Raw genomic sequence first — 20,374 nt, 5'->3', positions numbered from 1 at the left:
TCATGGGCTTCTTCTATCATTATCCCTGTCTTAAAGAAGGGAGATAGGGACAACCCGGTGTGTTCTAGACCAAGTTAACTTGCCGATTCTGTTGTGAAGGTAGCTGGGTATATGCTCTTGGACAGGCTAGAGAAGTGGGCTGAGGACATTGATGTCCTCCCAGACGTGCAGTATGGTTTTCGCGCGAGGAGGTCGACAGTTGACCAGTGTTTAAATGTTTCTATGGTCTTAGGTAAATACATTATGGTTCACCCAGGTTGTATCCATTTAGGTTTTATGGACCTCTCCTCCGCATTTGACCGAGTTAATCGAGGGAAACTATGGCAGCTTATGTTATCCATGGGAGTGGACATGATATTTTCTTTTTCTTAAGAGACTTACACATGAATGCCACCGCTTCGGTTCGTTATGCTAGTGATTTGAAATGTACCCATAGCTTTTTTTTCCCCCCCAAAACTGGCCTTTGCCAGGGCTGTATTTTGACCCTGTTTCTTTTTAATTTGGATCAGGTCCTGATTGACACTGGAGCAGATTGCCCACATATGGGAGCCCAGTGTTTGATGGTTCTCTTATAGGCGGACAATGCTGTTCTTATGGCAAAAACAGCCTAGGGGTTACAGTCCTTGTTGGATTCAATAGCCAACTTCATGGAACATCTGGATTTGACAGTGAACGTTCAAAAATCCTAGGTGATGATGGTAGGTCCACGTATGACTGAGACATGTAAGTTTAAGTTGTGATCCAGTGCTATTCTAAAGACAGGAGTTTTGTCCTATTTGGGAGTACTCTGACTCCCAAATGAACTTGCGCTCATTGGTGAACAGGAACAGGAGGATTTCATAAGGGCAAACTCAGAAGCGTTTAATTTGGTAAAAGACCAATTCAGGCCTTATTACAAGTGTACCAGGCCAAGAGTATCTCTAAAGTAGTATAAGTGAGGTCTGGGGGTTTGTTAATCAGGTTGACTTCCAGTCTGTGAAAAATTCCTTTCCAAGATGACTCGCATGTGTCCGTACTGTTCTCCAACTTTTTCAGTGTAGAAGAATTGGGATAGGCCACATAACAGACTTCACAGCATTTCGCCCACTTTTGTTGTGGTTAGACTTCTGGTCAAGACCCACGGCAAAACAAAATAAAGGAGATTTTAAATGACTATGTCCCTGGACAGGTCATTGCAAATTCCTTGGCTCAACTATATTAAGGATCTTTCTCAGAGTCTAGGAAGGTGTGAGCTGTATAGCTCACTGGAGGGGATTGTGAAGTCGGGTCGCAAAAGGACCAAAGCCATTATTTTTTGTCTTCGGTCCTCTGGTAGAGAAGGGGGCGCTCTTATGAAACCTCGCATACGCGCCCATCTTATACTGAAGTCTTCCCCTGTTATTGAGCCTTATCTTGTTATTGTTAAAGTACACGAGCGATTTTTGTTAACTAGATTTAGGTTTGGCCCCTTACATTTTATGTTAGCAAATACCCGGGTGAGGAACTGGGGTTATCCTCTGGAGCCCTGCGGCTGCGGACTGTCTCTGCAGGATACCCTGCTTGTTTTAATATTTTGCACATTTTATGAGGTTACTAGGAAGGCATTTATCATACCATTGTTAAAAAAACTAAACTTCCAACAAGGGTGTCCCAACCTCTAGTATTTACAATGGCCACGAAGAACTAATTTTTAATGTGGTATGTTTTCTGAAAGACGCCATGAACTGGAGGAAAACTTGCGATTGATTTTATAACTGATGTTTTTTTATGAGCTGGGATATTTACCTGTTTTTTTTAATACATATTTTACATATGTGGTTTAATGCCTATGTTTGTAAATTTTTATGGATTGCTGTACTGTAATGGTTTTTATGCAAAGAACTGAATAAAGCGTACTTTGATTTGAAAAAAACAAATCAAATTCGGCAGAAAACTTGAAAAATAGGTAGAATTCTACTTTTTTTCCGGAAAATGTATACATTTTCCTCCTACCTTAGCACCACAGGTAACTAGTTTAAGAATTTACTTCCATTCAAATGTAGTGAACTGTCGGACTTTACAGCTCAGATAATACTAGCATCAGAGACACCAGAAAACTTGTAGTTGTACAGAGTGGTATCTCTTGTGGAGGTAACCACTTCGGGATACACAGAAAGAGGCCCTAAGTGTGGATGAAAAAATTAAGATTTTCTTTTTTATATATAAAGTTTTATATATCGTGAACTTGACCCTAGAAGGGTATCAGAGTGCTTTACAAAAGGTTCAATATGTAGAAAACAGACAACCAAGAAACAAATTCGGTCACTATCCATTGAAAATCAGGAGTAGTACAGTGAGTTAGAAACAAGGGCATAGGCGGAGAGTGCAAACCCTGGTTAGAGAACTGCATCAAATCGATACAAAGAGAAATTAGTTAGTGGGTTCAGGGTACAGTTTTGTTCATTAAAAGCAGTTTCACTTATTTTTTGAATGATGTGATTGAAGGGTCCAGTCTGACTTCAGGGAGCATGGAGTTCCGATTCTAGAAGCTAATACAGAGAAAGTTCAGTAGTAAGTTTTCTTTGGCCGAAATATTTGAGGTTTCAACATTAAGGTATTGGTACTTCTAGATGATCTGCCACCGTCAGACAGTTCCAGTTAATCAGCCTGGCTCTTCGGTGTGTTGAAGTGTAAGGCTTTATGGCTCATGCATCACATTTGAAGCTATATTGGTTTTTGGTCGCCGGATTGGTGGCCCTCGGAACTAGGCATGTGCCCTCCTCCTAAGTCATCTGTACGTAATCTGGGGATTACCATTGACAATTCTTTGTCCTTGAAACCCCATGTCAATCAGGTTATGGGATCTTGCGTAATCTTCGCAAAATTTTCAAATGGCTACCCATGGAAGCAAGGAAACTGCTGGTGCAGGGTCTTGTTATCAGCCATTTAGATAACGGTAATGCCTTGCTCACAGCTTTAAATGATGATCTGCTGTACAAGCTCCTGATTCATCAGAATACGGCTGCACGGCTGCAGGGCTGGTCCTCAATCTCCCTCGGAGAGCTCCATCTGTCCCGAATTTTCAAACCCTCCACTGGCTTCCGATTCGTCAAAGATGCCAATTTAAAATCTTAAGTCTTGTTCACAAGACAATGTACGGTGCAGGCCCAAACTACCTGAAAAACAAACTTAAATGGTACTTACCTGGTAGAACTTTAAGGTCATGCTCCAAATCGTATCTTGTTCAGCCCCGCATTCGAACCTCACGCAATGGAAGTCATGCTTTCTCATATCTAGCCCCCTTATTATGGAATAAATTACCCTAACACATTTCTTCCACAACTGATCATAAAGGTTTCCGTAAGAAACTCAAAACCTGGCTTTTCCCTTAGTAGCCTACTAGTCTCGGATTGCTGTCTGACCTACCGTTTTCGTTCACTGCTAGCGCCATGAGACCTCACGGTGAGTTGTGCGCTATACAAGAACGCTTGACATTTGACATATCCTGGCCTCATAAGGGAGCCAATTTATACCTTCAGATCCAGAGTTCTGTGTTTTTTTCCTTTTGGATCAGGAGATGAGCCTTGCAGCAGAGTTAAGGGATGCCCTTAGTGGGGCCAACTTGGATCTCAGCAGACCACATAGGGTGAACTCCGATAGTCTAACTTGGGGTTTACCAGCTTGCACAACTGATTTAAAGTCGTTTGGGAGGAAGGGTTTTATTTTTCTTAGAAAGTTCATTTGAAAGTTTGCTCCTCTGGTGGCTGAGCTGATGTGTTCTTGCATGTTAAGATTCTTGCCAAGTGTAATTCCCAGTAATCTTGTGGAATCTATAATGTGTGGTAGGCAGTTGAAGGCTGTTAAATTTTTCATCCAATCTTCGATGTCGAAAGATCATTTTGGTGGGGCAATTAAGAGGAATTTGGTTTTGAGCGAATGGAGTATGAGGTGGTTTCTGGTCAGCCAGTTTTGGGTTTTCAGCAGAGTTGTGTTGAATAGACCGATAGCTTCAGGGAGGATATTTTGAGGTATAGTTTGGTGTCATCTGCATACAAGTGGTATTGTACGTTGGAAAATTTCAGAACTTTCAGAAAATTTCAGAACTTTGGTTGAAGGCTCAATGAACAGGCTAAAGGGAGTAGGGGATAAGGTGGACCCCCTAAAGTGACTGGAGTGGTAGTGACCAGGGAACCCCTGATAATCCCATTCTGCATTCAAGTAAGTCAAGGAGGCTGTCATGTTTGACCGTATTGAAGGCTGAGGATAGGTCTAGGAGGATAAGGATGCAAGATTCATTCTGATCTAGCATTTTAAGTGCAGCATCAACTATGTGTGTAAGGACTGTTTCCGTGCTGTAACCTTGAAGGAAACTGGATTAGAATTGGTCAATAAGGTGAAACTGATTAATGTGATTGCATAGTTGGGTATGGACGCGTTTCTCATGGCACTTAGCATTTCGGTAGGTGTGCATCTATAGTGCTCCAGTGAGGTTGTTTGCTGTGAATTATTTAAATCCAACAAAACGATTTAAAAATTTGGAGTCTGAAATAAAACAACTGGAGTTCCAGAATATACAACCCATGTCCCAGCTAAAGAACCTCAAATATGAATCTATTTGTATATTAAATAGGACCATAGGAATTTAGATTAAAGATTCAAAAGTAGAAAAACCTATGAAACAAAAACAAGCGGATTAAGTTCAAAGTACCTGAAATACAAGAAGGTGAAATCACACATCACTTTCATAAAATTTTACTTTGATACCACTCACATAAAATATACTGAAATAATTTCACAATTCCAACAATACTATGCCTTTTAAATATTCACCAAAAATAAACACCCATCCATCGCTCTGTGATAATAGCAGCAATTTAGTGGAAATTATTGCCTGTCACATGATTTTTGATGGGTTATTAGAAGGGCCTAAGACAGATTTACTAATGTGCACCACATCTCACAGAACACAGCACTGAAAACTGTTGTAACTTCTATCGCCACACAATTAATGAATGTTCTTTTTCTGTCGGATAGTGGCACTGTTTAAGTGATAGGGCAGAAATATCTGTCTAACGAGCACCCAATTTTTGTAGTGAAAAAGAGAGGAAGAGATGCTTAAATATTGCATAAGTTCTGTACTAGAACCGCTTTAAAACCTATGGCTTAGTCCAATAATTTTGGAAAATAAGTCTTAAAATAAGCCAAAAGCCTCCAATACTTTTTTAAATTTCTAGGATAGAAAATCTCAAGCCAAACCAGTGATTTGAAGTAGAATCAGAAGAAAGTTAACCCATGGAAGTGACAAAGAAACACTATGACTGCCGTCATCTATACTATTGTGACCAGGTAAACGTGCAACTGGATGTTCGAAAAACAAGATTTGTGATATCAATATTATCAACGTTTCCAATCAATGAATTTTCTAAAGAATGCATTTGGCTATATACTACTGCTTAACACCTACAAACACCAAGATGGGCAGGACACACATTGTTGCTTACCATTCGCATATCTTTTTAACCTTCAGGCCAATCTGATCACCCCAGTGCGATATTAAAAACACAACACGCTTTGTATATTCACCCTAAAAAATATAAAGACGTCTTTCAAGATTCGACAGGTAAACATAAACAAAACAAATCCTATATTTCAGAAATAGAGTGATCCTTAAACATTTTACTTTAAAAAAATTACTAATCAACAATATTTCGTAGTGTTTTTGTTTATGTATATTGCATACATAATGGACTACACCTGGTCAAGGCAGAGGATTAAAGTAGGGAGGAACTAACATAGAAGAAAGATTTGTACAGCTCAGACTGGTAGGTTGCAGCCACGTCATTTGTTCATAGCCGAAAGTTCATGCTTTAAATGCTGCCAGAGTACAGGTTTCATAGATAAATGTGTTTGCAGACTGTAAGCATCAGTATTGTGTGCATTGCGGACGTCTGCACAAAAAACATGTTTGCCAGCAAGCTACTCCACCCCGCTTACATTCACAATGAAAGTTCCAGTTAGGCTGAGGAAACCAAAATCAGATTCCCACCAATTGTAACGTTTGCTTACAGGCTTGAAAGGGAGCAAATCCCCAGATGGAACTTGCATCGGACATCAAAGAATTAATGAGGAATGACAGGATTTTGGTGGTAAGAATTCTGTAACCAGATTACTTCCCGATAAGAAAAGGTTAGTGACCTGTAACTCTAGTTATCCATTACAGGTCTCTTCATCATATCCACCAACACATGCCAGGCTAAAGACCACCTTGGCTGTCCTAAAGGGGTTTTAGAGACTTTCCTCTGTGAGAAGCTGCCTGCCTATGAGAACACTTCTACTTGTCTTGTCTCTTAGGAGGAAGTGGTGTGGGAACTAGTGGGTGCCAAGGCCAGTGCCGTGCAGGATCTGTGGTGGAAGGTGTGGGTGAAACTTGAGGATGTCGTCAGCAGGGGGCGCACAAGGCATTGGGGCTTCTGGACACCGCCCAGTTAGTTTACGATGTGTAGGAGACAGGAGGGCAGGAGCTCAGCATTAGGGCCATGTGTCTTGGTGCCTTCATGCTCACATGTGCCTCAACCGGAAACATATGCCAGTTCCAATATTAGAAGGTGCTGGTGGCAGTAGGAGCAGGTGCTACCTGCTGTAGGCCCGCAGTCGGTGCTTGTGCGTTGCAGGAAACAATAAAACAATAGGTGGCACTGGGCCCATGTGCGGAGCAGGCATGTCGGGGGTAAACGGGCAAGTGAGTGCAGTGCCTACTGGATAGAGGTGCCGTGCACAGATTTGGTACAGGTTCCGGCACCTGATACAGTTGGTGAAGCACTCAAGGCAGGTAGGTGAACAAGCATGTGGGCACAGGTATCCCTTGGAGCAGTGTCAACGGGTGACGATGCAGTGCAGGTGGCAGCGGGTACACACTCCAGTGAGTGGAGATGTCTCCTGATGCCATGGGATGCATATGCCAATGGGCATTAGTACAGTGCATGTGTCCCTGAACGCAAGAAAGACCGGGGTACAGAGTAAGGGTTGTGAAGCAGTGGAAGGCCAGTGGGGTTTTGTGTTTTGCTGTGTGCAGGGTTAGACTGGCACAGGTGATGTGTGGGTGCCAATGCTTGCAGATGGCCATGAGTGCAGGCCTAATGCGACGATGCTGGCAATGCGGCGTCAAAGGCCGAAGTGGGCGGCGGGAAATGCTTTATTTCAAGTAGATAGCTGAAGTAGAAAGGCTTCTGCACGACCTGGGCAGTAGTTTGTCTTGAAGGAGTTTTGCTAATGTTCAGCTGCATGATTGGTGTGTGATGCATTTGCCAAGCGTGCTCAGGCGCTCTGCTATGGTCTGCAGATGTCATGATTTTCTGGGTTAAGTTGGAAGGGACACTCTGATTAAAGTTCACTCTCTCAAAGCAATGGATTTAAGTTGGTGCCCCAAAGTACCACAACCATTAAAGAAGACTATCTCATTTGTAAGGGTGGTGTATTTTCACATGTTTCCTGCCCAAGCATCACTTGAAAATCCGCAGGGAAAGTCTCTCTGAATTTATACAGCTGTCTTACCTCGCCGACGCTTTTGCAGAGACTACAAGTGTCTTCCTGCTGCTCCTTTACGGCTATGACCTGGCATTCATCTTAACCGATCGGCCCCCTAATGCTCAGGCAGACTGGACTGATGGACTGAGTGGACACCTGACGCCCGGGCAGAGTGGACTGATGAACTGAGTGAACTGGTAGGAGAGCTAGTGATTTCCATCACACTGCGATGTTGGTGTGAAGCCAACAAATTATCTCCCGCTTCTAAAGCTATTCCTATCCTCTCTTGCCATACACACTCAGCAGGTCACACGTTGGACCTTATTCGTTGTGCTATGGTGTCCAGTGACAACTGTGTGATTTCCCCTCTTCCCTGGTGCGAACACCACCAAATCAGATTTCTAAGCAGGTCTCTCAGTTGGACCGCCTTTGCCCCCAGGTAGGGCCACTTTCAGTAAATGGAAGCAGTTCAAAACCACCAAGGCGGCATCAAGCCATACCAGGCTTTTAGGTCTTGCCTATAAACCCAGCTGACCTATTGTGTACAATGCCGATGCTTAGCATGGGTTTGGGGTGGATCAGCCAATTCCTTATCATTTGTTGGCTTTCTTGTCTATCTCGTTGGTTTGCCTCTTATTTAAATTGCTTTCCTTACCCTTCTTGTGTTTGTACCTCCACTGAATGATATCTTCTTTACCAACCTTTCGATTGGATACAATTTACCCTTCCATAGCTCACATCAGAGAACTACTTTTTTCTTTTTCTCAGACCACTCCTTGGGACTGCATGTGTTGTCTTGCTCTGTTCCTTGTGCAGCTTTCATTCTCACATCCCCAACCTCCAAATTTTACTCCCCACCCATTTTGTCCATAAATGCACAACAATGAGTATATTTTTGAATCAAATTGTTTTTCTTTAATCATCCAGTCTCTCTCTCTCCCTCTCTCTCTCTCTATCTATATCTGTCTATATCTGTCTATATCTGTCTATATCTGTTTATCTATCTATCTATTCTTTTTTTCGGCCCATTTTTCATAATCACGACTGGTCATGTATTTTGGCCTGTACACATTCAATATAATATACAGTTAGGGTTGCCAACTTGCTAGTTTTTACCGGCATCACTGGTATTTTAATGGCGCCGACAGTACAAAATAAGCCAAATCACCTAACTGCTTCCATGCGTCGGATGGCCCCCACCGTCTGACGTCACGGTGGGCGTGTGCGGAGGACGGCCGGGGGCCGTCCGAACCACGCATGCATGGAATTCGCCTGCACCGCGGGGGAATTCCTAGCCAGGCGAATTCCAGCCGCAGCGAAGCGGTTAAAGCAGATATTTTTAGCCCATACCTATTCAATAGCAAATATAAATAGCAAGCACTTTTAAATATGTTCTAGAGCAGCCATAATGATCCCTGGCTAATGTTTAAAGTAAACAAAGATAGAAAAGTCATGTTTCTAATTAACATTCAAAATTGTTTAAAGTTCTGTTTAGTATCATGTCTGGGTCTTTGCAGACGCTTAAATAGACATCAAATGGCCGGTATTTTTCCCGGAGAAAAGTGGCAACGCTATGTGCAGCACATAGGTATAAAACAAGCCACGTCCTTATAGCAGAATACAGACAGTACTATGTAATTATACATAGAACTCAAAAGTAATCATGTAGTGTGTCAGGAAGAAAACTGTGAAAATGCAAGTATGTATAAATAAAAGTCGACTCTGGACAAATAGGGTGAAGGATTTGTCCCTAAATGAAAACAATTTCCAAACCAGGAGATAACTTGAGGTACTGTTCTAGTTATGTGTAGATTATTCGTGCTGGATAGAGCTGGTTGGACACAGACCTGCAGGTTCTTTGAGTTTTATTTTCGTGGTTACTTTAACAGGTGCACTCTTAGACTGAAGAGCCAGAATAGCCATCAAAGAGCTAGACAGCGCATGCTTCTTTTACTGAGCAGATTTCTTATTCATGCCTACATTTAGTGTAAGAGTAGAAATCAGACAATGGATAAGATTACGTTGTGGAAGGTGAAAGGGGGCGGGGAGGGAAGGATGCTGGTGTTATGTAGGCCTAGACATGTTCATACAGTGGAAAGGGTATTTAAACCACATATATGCCCATATGGAGAAGATGTTGCATGTAAAGTGGGATGGGACTTGGTTGCATGGGGAGTTAGTTGCATGGGGAGTTGGTTGCATGGGGAGTTGGTTGCATGGGACATGTATGGACATGGGCCAATTCATACTGGATAATGGGATAAGTGATGCGGTTGGGCATAGTAAACTGATCTTTTTGCCATTGTGGTAGGCACATGAATTGCGTTCTTTTTGTTCTGCTTTCTATTTTCTTTTAATGCTTTTGCATGTTACAACAATCAAAAAATATACATTGAAAGCCGCATCAAAGTAAACACATTGGAGCAATGTTGGCGATGTGAACAAGAGACTGTACTTTTCTACAAATTTAGTGATCTTGTGTGATCATCCAAACGTTCTTTAAGGAAATACTAGACCACTTCAAAGCGACCCTAGGCTACCCATGCCTGGCTGACCCTCGCACTTTGATTATGGGAATAAGACCATCAGATATTCAGGGTGCGACTGGCACTGACTGGGCGCTTATCCATGATCTGTCAGGAGCAGCTAAACAACTCCACACCATTTCCCGGGAAAAAAAGATTCCCCGTTCAGCTCTCTATGGTTTCATAGGTTTTGGCAAACTCTGGCTATGGAAAGGTATCACACAAACATTCTTACTCTTAAAAAAATGTATTGGGGAAGGGGTCTTGGAAAATCTACAGTTACTTCAGCAAAAACCTTTTACCACAATCCAGTAAGACTTAATCTTTGGAGCTAAGAAATTAGGAAGCATTGCGTCCGCTCCTCATTACACTCCTTGAGGCATGAACCACCTACAAACGTTAACCATTTTTACGTGCAAGGCTCTTGTGCTGCACCAATCTTAAACTTCCCCTGCACTCTCCAATGAGTAGGTTTCTGTTTGACCAGCCTATCTTGAACATACAAGTCAAACAAGACAACACAATTAAGCATTTTCCTGTTGTAATCCTAAAATGTGGAATTCACTTTCAATTTCCATCTACCTCACTCCCTCCACAAATACAAATCCTGTCTAACACAGCAAGGTATCACATTTGAGTTATGGTTCACTGTATGTACTGTTACTATGTTCTTGAAAGCTATACACACAGCAGTCTACCAAGCTTGTTGATAGGTTTGAACATAAAAAACACAGGTAAATATATAATTATTAGATTAGCACCTATCAAATATGTCTTGACAAAAACAAGATTATTTTTACAACACACAATTATTCATAAACTGATGTAAAGGATTAGAGAGTAATCCAACTAGGTTTGGTTAATTAAAACATACAACAGCATGATTGACTTTACTTACAGAGTCGAGATCTTCAAGACTTTCATCAAGCTCAGCATGGGTAAGAATGGTGTACCCTTTGCACACTCTCCAGAGCATTTTCTCAAACGCTTCCAGTTTTGCATGAGACACCAAGCCAGATATAAAGCTGTGTAAAGGCAGGAAGATATTTTTCAATGTGGGTTACACAATGTCCCAAAGAACTTGGTTCCACAAAAACAGAACTGTTTGTATAGAGTTAGTTTTATGTGGTATTGCAAAGTTTGCTGTATTTTACTGTACAGCATAAAAATACACAAATACAAAAGTAAAAAACTATATTACCAATATAGTGCACACTGAGCTAAAGTGGCTCTGGATAGTTGGACCTTATTACGCAAGAAATGAGGACGAATGAGTTGAGGTGTGAAGGCCTTTATGGCGTACATGGTACCTCATCTGTCCATGAGCACCAAACCCACTTATGTGTGTACAAGTCCTCACTTTGGCAAGGAAAGTAAGGAGGATGCCTTCCTAGTCTATACTAAACCCTGCCACCTACCCTCTGAGCTCCAATAATCTATACCCATACTTGCTGGGAAGGACAGAGGACAGTTATAATAGTCTCTGGCCTTAGTCATCAGGTCTCACTGTGACTCGTGAACTCTGGCCTCACTAGTTGAAGCCTTCCACACATGGAAGCTGTACTTTAGAAAGTGTTTCCCTCGAAGGGCAGTGGAGTTCTGCCCTAGGAATCATTTACATATTGCTCAGTCACGTTCAACTTAATTTAGAAAATTTCAGAGACCGTATTTTGAATGTCAGCTTTACGTAAAGCTTGAGCTCCACGTCCTTAATGCTATACACCTTGTTGCCAAAATAGAAATGATGTAATGTGCTATTAGAATATAGGAAATCCTAATGACCGGAGGTGGAAAACGAACCAATGCCCAAAACACAAAAAGACAATAACTACCCTGTGCTTCCGAGCTCTGCTGTGAGCAAAACATTCGTTAACTCCGATTTTTCCAAGTTAATGTATGCGCCCAAGATGCCAAAAAGAAATGCACAGACCACTTCGGCACTGCCACAGTGCAGAAAACAGCATCGTGAAAACGCCCCATGAGTGGCTACATGTGTCTGTATGACATGGAATACAAAGTGGAGTTACAGCATTTCTACAAATAAAGGTTGATAAATGTATGGTGAAACTGGCCGATTTATAAACTGAGCAGAATCTACCACATATCCAATGAAAATTCCTGGGATATGTTGGAATTGTGACATTTTCGAGCACAGCAAAGACAGAACTTGGGACTATACAGTATTTAATCAGCTACACCGAGGTACCTGGCAATCACTCTGAGTAAATTATACTTATTTAGCGGTGCAAATATGGTACATTTATAATAATGTGTAAATGAAAATAATGCTAGTTGCTAGTCCTGAAACAATGTCTTTACTTATCATTTACACTACTGAGACTTTCAAAATTCCCACTTATTATTAGTATCCTGGGGGCAGAGGAACAGGCATGGTATGCTTTGCCCAAGGTCAAACTTGTGAAGACGGAGAACTGAGAATGCCACATAGTACTACCAGCTCCAAGGGCTGTAACTTCCTCTATAGCTCACTTAGGTGAACAACAGTAATGTTAAATGTTAAATGTCGTATACTTGTAAAGCGCACAGCTTCCCCAGCAAAGGGGCGTCCCGGCGCTGTATACCGCTGGGGAACCCATCCTGGCTTTCCCTGTGAGATGATCCCTCCAGGGCATCTCCAAGGTGAAGACAAGCATCCCCGGCGCTGATGGGGCCGTTAGTAGAGATTAAGCAAGCTATTGCCCAGAGTTGCTGAGTGGGACCCATGGTTAGAGTAGGCACCGAGGCGAGAATTATCGAGTCCGCTGACCATGGTCCAAGACCCTGCCGCGTCGGGAATCGAACCCTGGTCCCGGGCCGACCTCTGCCTCCGGGTCTGCCGCCTCTAACCAGTGAGCCACACCACTCCAGTAAGACTGAATACTTTTCCATTCAGGGTGTTATCCAATGTGTTTTGAGTTCTAGTCCAGTTTTTGTTAATCACACACTTACTAACAATTTTTATGGTCATCCTAAGTACTTCTAATCTTGGCAAAAAATAGGAATAGAGGGATAAATTAAAAAACTGGTTGCCCAAAAGCACAGAATTTGGCCACGTGTGGAGGCTAGGTTTAAAACATTGTCTCCTGCATCCAGTTTCCAACCTGCTCTCTAGACCTCAATTGGGTTGGGGGTGTTTCTGATGGCTTAGCCAGTGGGGATGCACCCTCAAAGGAGCTGCCCCTCTGTTTGGGGCTATCCCCAGAATGTTAACATAGTATTTACTGCCAATATATTTTGGTAAAGCAGACATTTGAAGTTGGGGCCTGAATTAGATCTTGGTAGATGGGATGCACCATCACAAACATGATGGGTATTCGCTTCCGCAGTACTAAAAGTGCCATAGGATATAATGCACTTGTATTACAGCGGACGGGCTATCAGTCACCTCACTCACCTAGATGGCCCTCAATTTAGAAGTTCTCTGGGACACTACCATCTCGCTAGCTACATAGGTAAATGTAGTTACGAAATGCACTGTCTAACTCCTAAGTGGAATACCCCATATGTCCTGGCCAAAGCAGTAATAATATATGCTGCCACCCGTACAGTTCTCTCTATTCTAGGACCAGACTATCCATGCAGAGTGTTTATACCATACCAGCTGACCAGAACTAGATTAATGAGCAGTTTATCTAAGGGGAACTGGGAAAGAGCTTTGCAAATGAAAGCTCCACACTCTGAATCTTGTTTCTGTCCCTCAGCTACCTAGAAATAGTCAGAGGCAGGGAGGGACTAAATATAAGATCAAACTTGGATGGAAATTATTTTTAGAGGGGGTTGGCTTCCTTACAGATGAAGGAAAGACATTACTGTCACCCTAAAACTAATCATAGCCCTTACTCTAACCTAAACTTTAACCAGTGGCCCAAACCCCAAACTATCCCAAAGTCAATCATTCCTAAACCTCAGTCTTAATGGCCCTCAGAACAAACCTAACTCTTCAAACATGCCTAACATATACCTAACCATGCAATGCTGAAACCATTAAGAAAATAATTTTCAGCAATAATGGATATTATACATTATTACTCTAACTAAAAAATTCCTCATTTAAATAATCTCACTTTTCATTTTCTCCATAATTGTTCCTTCCTTTTCACATAATGTTGGCATGGAAGCTGCTTTCTCATTTCCAGACTGACATGCTGCGCACACATGAACACTTTGTGATGGTATTGTAGGTGGCGCTGGGGCTGCAGTCCAGGGTTACAGTAGCATGGAGGTGGAGCACACTGGTCTGCATTACCACTTATTACTCTCAAAACTGAATTAAGCATATTGTACTAGACTCGTGCCCTAAAAAGGGAGGTGTGTACTGGGATGAATGAAAGCAACAGTTAAACAATGCAAAAATCTGAAATCCAGTCTAGATAGTCATCCCCCTACGGACTGTAGTTGTTTCATACTCCTAAAACAATAAAGTGTTAATAAAATCGATCTCTGACCTAAGAGGATCAGCTAGCAACAGCTTACAGCAGTCGATCACTAAAGACCTAATAAGGGGGACCCACTTCCGCATATTAAGGATAAAAGTGTTGGAACAAGCTAATATTCTGCGTTTCTTCACAGAACAAATTAATGAGTACATAATAGCTGGGATGGTAAAACTTTGGTAGTTATAACAAATATTCACAAATTATTAAAGCCTCAATATATTAATGTCTAACATCTCTGCTTACTTTTACTCAGATTGCTTTAAAGGGCATAAAAAACTGCACTACGTGAAAAAATCAATATATAATATTTAATTTAATTGACAGCCCATGTAAACATTTCAAGAATATTTTTAATTTAGTTTTGCTATAAGTGTTTGGTTCTCAATTTTAGGGTCTTTCTTCAAATAAAAGTCCCTCTAAACACTACCTCTACATTGCTTTAAATTAAACCCAATATTACATACCCAAGTTTTGCTCCCAGCCTCTGCATAGAGTTGTAATCCATCCAATTATCTCTTTCTAGCGAAGGAAACTCTTCATAATTGCCAAGTAGAGATGTATCCACCTAGAACCAAAACAATGTAAACTTACAAAGTCCATCATACTTCTTAGAAGGTCCATCATACTTCTTAGAAGCAGTGGCTGTTTTGGGGGTTGTGATCCAAACTGTTTGATCCAAAATCATGAAGGGCCAAATTATCAAGGGCCTCAAATTTCACAAATGTAGCCATAATCATCTTCCTTTTTTTTTTTTTTAAATATCTTTATTAGGTTTTTTCCTTATTAACATAAAGCACCCCCCACCCTTTCAATCTTGACCCATACCCAAACAGTGACACAATTTCAATTGCATAATTCATCAGTGATCCATCAAGTACAAAGGTGCAGAGCAGTTCATCATATATACAATACAGTTAATTCTAATAGCCATAGTTGTTGCTAGGCTACTATTTCTCAATATATACCAAAAATCTACAAAGAGCATCAGTCCGTCCTAGGTGTGGATTTGTATCCACAGTTAGTCCCAGATCATCATACCTCTTTTGCGTTTAATACGACCTTTGTTTTTATATATAGCCCCCTCGAGACTGCAAGTTGCGAGCTGCCGAGCCTTCCATTGTAAGAACACCGGTGGGTTCGGGTCCAGCCATGAGGAGGCGATGCATAGCCGTAAAACGGCCATTGCCACAAAGATTAACCCTTGCATACGTTTTGGCCGGATAACATTTGCTATGCCCAACAGTATTTCCTCCGTTGTGATACTCACTCCTGTTTGAAATATATCTGATAAAAAACCCGGAAATGTCTGCTATCAAATTTGACAATGCATTACATAAGGCAAACGTACACAATATCGGCCTCAAACAACGTGCAACGTGGACATGTCGTTCTCCTTCCGGTCCCCCATTTTGCTATTTTGTTCGGAGTATAGTACAATGAAAAAAATGTTTTAAAATAATTGGGCTTGTAGTTTGATCGACATCAAGCAGGTCTGTGATAATTCATAGGAGCAGAGGGGGGTTTGGGGTGATACTCCTAATTTAGCCTGCCAGATAGCCATCTGTTTATCCATGTCATCTGGAAATGAAGAGTTCAGAGACTCATATCTCTCCCCGATGTTTAGTAAAGATTTTTTACATAAGTTCTCTATAATTTGGATTGTTTGAAATTTTACCCTGCCCCCCCCCCCTTTTTTTTGTCAGAAAATCTCTCACCTGTAAAAATTGTAAAAAGTCCCTATGGCTAACATCATACTCAAAACATAATTCCTCAAAGGTCTTCAACCCAGTCACTGAATAAAAGCAGCCAAGCTGCACAATTCCCGCCTAAATTCACCTATCCATGCAACTATCGCGGAAGATCTCTGGAAGGTCATAATTTTTGCAAACAGGAGTATAATGAGAGTAACGCCCGAGTCCCAATAGTTTCCGAACATTACCCCAAACCTTATATATACCGGAGATGGTCTTAAATTTAACTTTTTTGAAATAACTGTCTGACATGTTGCCAGAGAGATCCTTCGCAGCCCTTCCCCAGTATAAGTTCTTGCAGGGTGGGTAGAATAAGCTATTAGGCCCTGTAGAGAGCAGTACCACGCAGTATCTTAATACGGTAGCCCAGTAGTATATTTTAAAATTGGGCACTGCCATACCCCCTCTATCTTTTGGTAACGTGATGAATCTAAGGGCCCTGCGAGGCCTCTTATATCCACATATAAACCTGGATAACATAGACTCAATTGATTTAAATAGCTGGGGAGGAAATTCCAAGCAGATCGACCTAAAAAAGTATAAACATTTAGGCAGAAAAAGCATTTTGAACACATTACACCTGCCGGCTATGGTGAAATGTAAATTATTCAGTCGGACCAGTTCTTTTTTAGTACGATGGATCAGTGGATCAACATTATTACTAACTATATTATCTACTTTTGCGGTTATGCTAACCCCTAGGTATGTAGCTTTATCTGTGACTCTTTCATCCCTCATCCTGATTTTGTCATTAAGCACGATCTGGGTTTTACCTTGATTTAATTTATATCAGGAGACTGCTCCAAAACTCCGGGCTTCCTCTTCTATCGCGTTTATTGCCCTAATAGGATCGCTAGTGACTAGAGCGATGTCATCCGCATCGCCGAGGACAGCCATAAACATTTTCCAGCGATAGTTCCTTGGGTCATTTGTGATGTGTTTAATCACATGACAGGACTTCTTGCTTTAGGTAATATAGAGCACCTATGATAATGTTTTGATGTTTTCTTCCCTTTCTTGTAGCTTATGGGTGAAGCATTACTACTAGGTTTTTTCATTTTGGTTTTATATTGTGCAAGCTAGACCTAAAGGAATTAAAGTAATTAAAGTACTGAAGAACACTGGGAATTAAAGGGTAACTAAAACAAGGTTTTGGTTAGTTTTACTAAAACAATCATTTATAGTTTTGAGGGACATCTAGAAGTGCAAAAACAGGGAGGAGGGGTATGGCACAACGGAAGGGAAGACAGTCAGGGAAGAAAAGGGGTGTTCTAGATGTACTGACAAAAGAGGAAGATGAGAGGTCCAATTCAGGAATAGGTTTTATGTTTGGTGTCCACAGACAAAGAGTTTGAGGTCTGAAGAGATGCAAGTAAGCCTGAATTTCTTTCCCAAGGTTAAGAAAGGCACATGAAGGGACTGGCATAACCGGTGTTGTGATTACATTTTTTGATGAAACAGGAGCATTGCTTCAGACAGGAATTCTCTAAGGGGGTATTGTGGATGCTTGCTTTCTGGTGTCTTCCATAGACCAAAACTCTATTCAGCAGCCTACTTCCAAAAGACAAAAATCGCAATTGGTTAAAAATAAAACATCAAAACCATTTCTTAACTAAGGTCATAAAGATATCATAGTTGCACCAGTACATTACCTCAGACGTTCTTTGAACAAAGCTTTTGGTTACTCTAATCATGTAGGTGTACTCAATCAGTTCAAGCAGGTTTCTCTTTAGCTTCTCCTTATTTTTGGTCACTTCTCTAAGCTCAACCTCCAGTTTCTGAAGTTTCTCCTAAAATGAAAAAAAGAACTTTAAAAAGGGTATTTAGCATGATTTGAACATGACTGTGATTCAACTTTCCTCAACCAAAATCTCACTCAAGATTAAACCACAAGCCTGATCATGAGCAAGCATGCAACTGAAGTATAAATGATGAACAGAAATACTGTCGGAAAAACTAGCAACACAAATCCTAGCTAAGAAAACCTTCAGCGACAAAGGGTCAGTAAAATGAATTGCACTTGCAGTAAAAAAAAACATTCAATGATAGACATGGCATTCGTTAATGTGAAAACATTTAAGAATTGAGGCACAATTAAATAAAACCTTAGATAAGACTTTCCAATTTATAACCGAAGGGTGTATAAGAACATGCATGCACTGTAAAAGAAAGCCCAAACGTGGCTCACCAAATACCAAGCACACCACTCAATACCGAATCCACTTTTCAATGTCAAATTCACTATTCTATGATGACTGTCTTACCTAGATGTAGCTGTTCAAACATATTTTATTTGTTGAGTCAGACTGCGCTAAGATCGAAGTAGTTCTATTCTTAGCCTAGAATCCAGTTCTTTACTACAGTGTTCAGTGCATTATCTTACATCCAACACAGATCTGTTGCATCCTCTATTCTGGTGCACACCCTGAGCCAGCTTGTTGTTACCAATCATGTCTGTTACTATACCGCTGCTTTCAGTGTATTTTATCCCTCCGAGTTATAGTCTATATTTTGTGTTCTAAGTTGAAAGAGCTATAGGTCTTGCCCTAATTACAGTAGACGGAATAATGTACTATGAGAGTACTATTGTCCTTTTCAAGTACACCCTCTCACGTATATTGCTGAAGATAGCCTCCAAGATGAACCGAAGGCTTCCCTCTTTCATAAGTTAAGTTAATATTGATTTATTGTCCAAGCCACAAAACTCTGGAATTCTCTTGTAGCAAAGACAGGAATCCCAGAAGCCCACCTAGAATTCAAGAAAGTAGTGAAGACCTGGCTCGTCTCAAAAAGATCACACAATGACTAGACCAAACCAACCCCATTACTAGGAACCAGCCACTCTAAGGATGGTAGACACAGACATGTGTTAACTAGATTTCCTTCTACACTTTGCTCCACTCCATGGGTAAATACAGCATGTCATAAATGCAGGACACCAAAACGTCTCCGATGCAAGCCACACTCCATTCCTACATATTTCTCGATCCGCTTACTAGCAATTTGTAAGGCTATGTAGCTTATCTCTCTCTCTATCCTTTCACTTGGAATCATGCAAAGGCGAAACAACAAAAACACAATAAAAGCATAACTGTGGTCCACACACGACATGAAAACACTACTGACATTGACCAGCATAGGAAATGTATTCTTTGTTTTGCCAATAACTTTGGTACTGTATGACGAATCTTCACAACATTTTCCAAAGAAAGGCTCTTTTTTGCCTATTTTAGGCATGGCAAATTTCGGGGTGATCTGTCAAGCAGGGGGTGAGAAAAAAGCGGGGTCCCAAATCGCAAAATACCCATGCATTTTCCATAGACTTTTTTAAGAAGCACTACTGCATGAACTGCTGAACGGATTGCTTGGTAGGAAGCTAGATCTTGGTCAGTAGATTGTATTTTTTGTGAATTGTTGTAAATCCCGTCAGTGATTTTCAGAAATTAAGGTCTAAAAATGTTTGCATATCTGGACGGTTGGGTCCGTGAGAGTCTCTAGGAAGTGTCAACTTAAAAATGAAGCGTTCCAATTGGGCCAGGGACCTTGTTTCCCTCTGGGCCATCCGACTCGTGTGGGAGCGAGCGCTCCGACTGTCTGCCAGCAACATGAGAAAAATGTTGCTGACATCCATTACTGGACCATTGGACTTAGTTCCCTGTCAGCAGTGCATGGCAGGGGCACAAATTAAAGTTAGGTTTGCTAACCATAACTGGCAATTTTTTTTTTTTGTTCAAATGTTACTGCTGTCATTGACATTCACCTAACTATAACTTTACTTTAACCGTTGGGAGGTGTGATGTGTGTGTGATGTGTGTCAGCACCCTTACTCTGATTTGCAGTGGTCTGGAGCAGAACGCGAGCAAAAAGGGTGAGGGGGGCTAACACTGTACCTTCCAAGGCCGCCAAAACACCTTGAAACTGGCTAGCATCAATAAAGTTGCAGAAAAACACCTGTGCAATTTATAAAAACATTGACAACTTACCTGTATGTCTAACATGTGCTTAGGTAAAGGAGCAGGAGGAATAATAGGGCTCTCCGGAAGAGGAATGTCAGCTTTCTTGATTTCTTGAAGCAAATAGTCTGGAATTGGTAAAGAAAAAGAATGTAAACGGGCCAGGCTTGTTACTTTATATTTAAAAATGAAAACATGCAGGGCAAACTATAACACTGTCATACTGG

General features: G+C 41.2%; 1 protein-coding gene across 1 annotated transcript in view; it reads right to left on the bottom strand.

Annotated features, from left to right (window-relative positions):
- Positions 1 to 20,374, bottom strand: part of ATP6V0A2 (ATPase H+ transporting V0 subunit a2) — a 420,906-nt gene that overhangs the window by 281,568 nt on the left and 118,964 nt on the right. Inside the window, exons 3-7 of the mRNA XM_078667621.1 lie at positions 20,178 to 20,275; positions 17,847 to 17,984; positions 14,908 to 15,008; positions 10,906 to 11,032; positions 5,460 to 5,542 (exon numbers count right to left, since the gene is read on the bottom strand). Of these exons, the coding sequence (XP_078523747.1) occupies positions 5,460 to 5,542; positions 10,906 to 11,032; positions 14,908 to 15,008; positions 17,847 to 17,984; positions 20,178 to 20,275 (547 nt within the window). The remainder of the gene's footprint in view (positions 1 to 5,459; positions 5,543 to 10,905; positions 11,033 to 14,907; positions 15,009 to 17,846; positions 17,985 to 20,177; positions 20,276 to 20,374) is intronic.

This window comes from Lissotriton helveticus, chromosome 11 (assembly GCF_964261635.1).
Source record: "Lissotriton helveticus chromosome 11, aLisHel1.1, whole genome shotgun sequence".
Lineage (NCBI taxonomy): Eukaryota > Metazoa > Chordata > Amphibia > Caudata > Salamandridae > Lissotriton > Lissotriton helveticus.
Note: the sequence above shows the minus strand (reverse complement) of the source record. Positions and strands in the feature narration are given on the sequence as shown.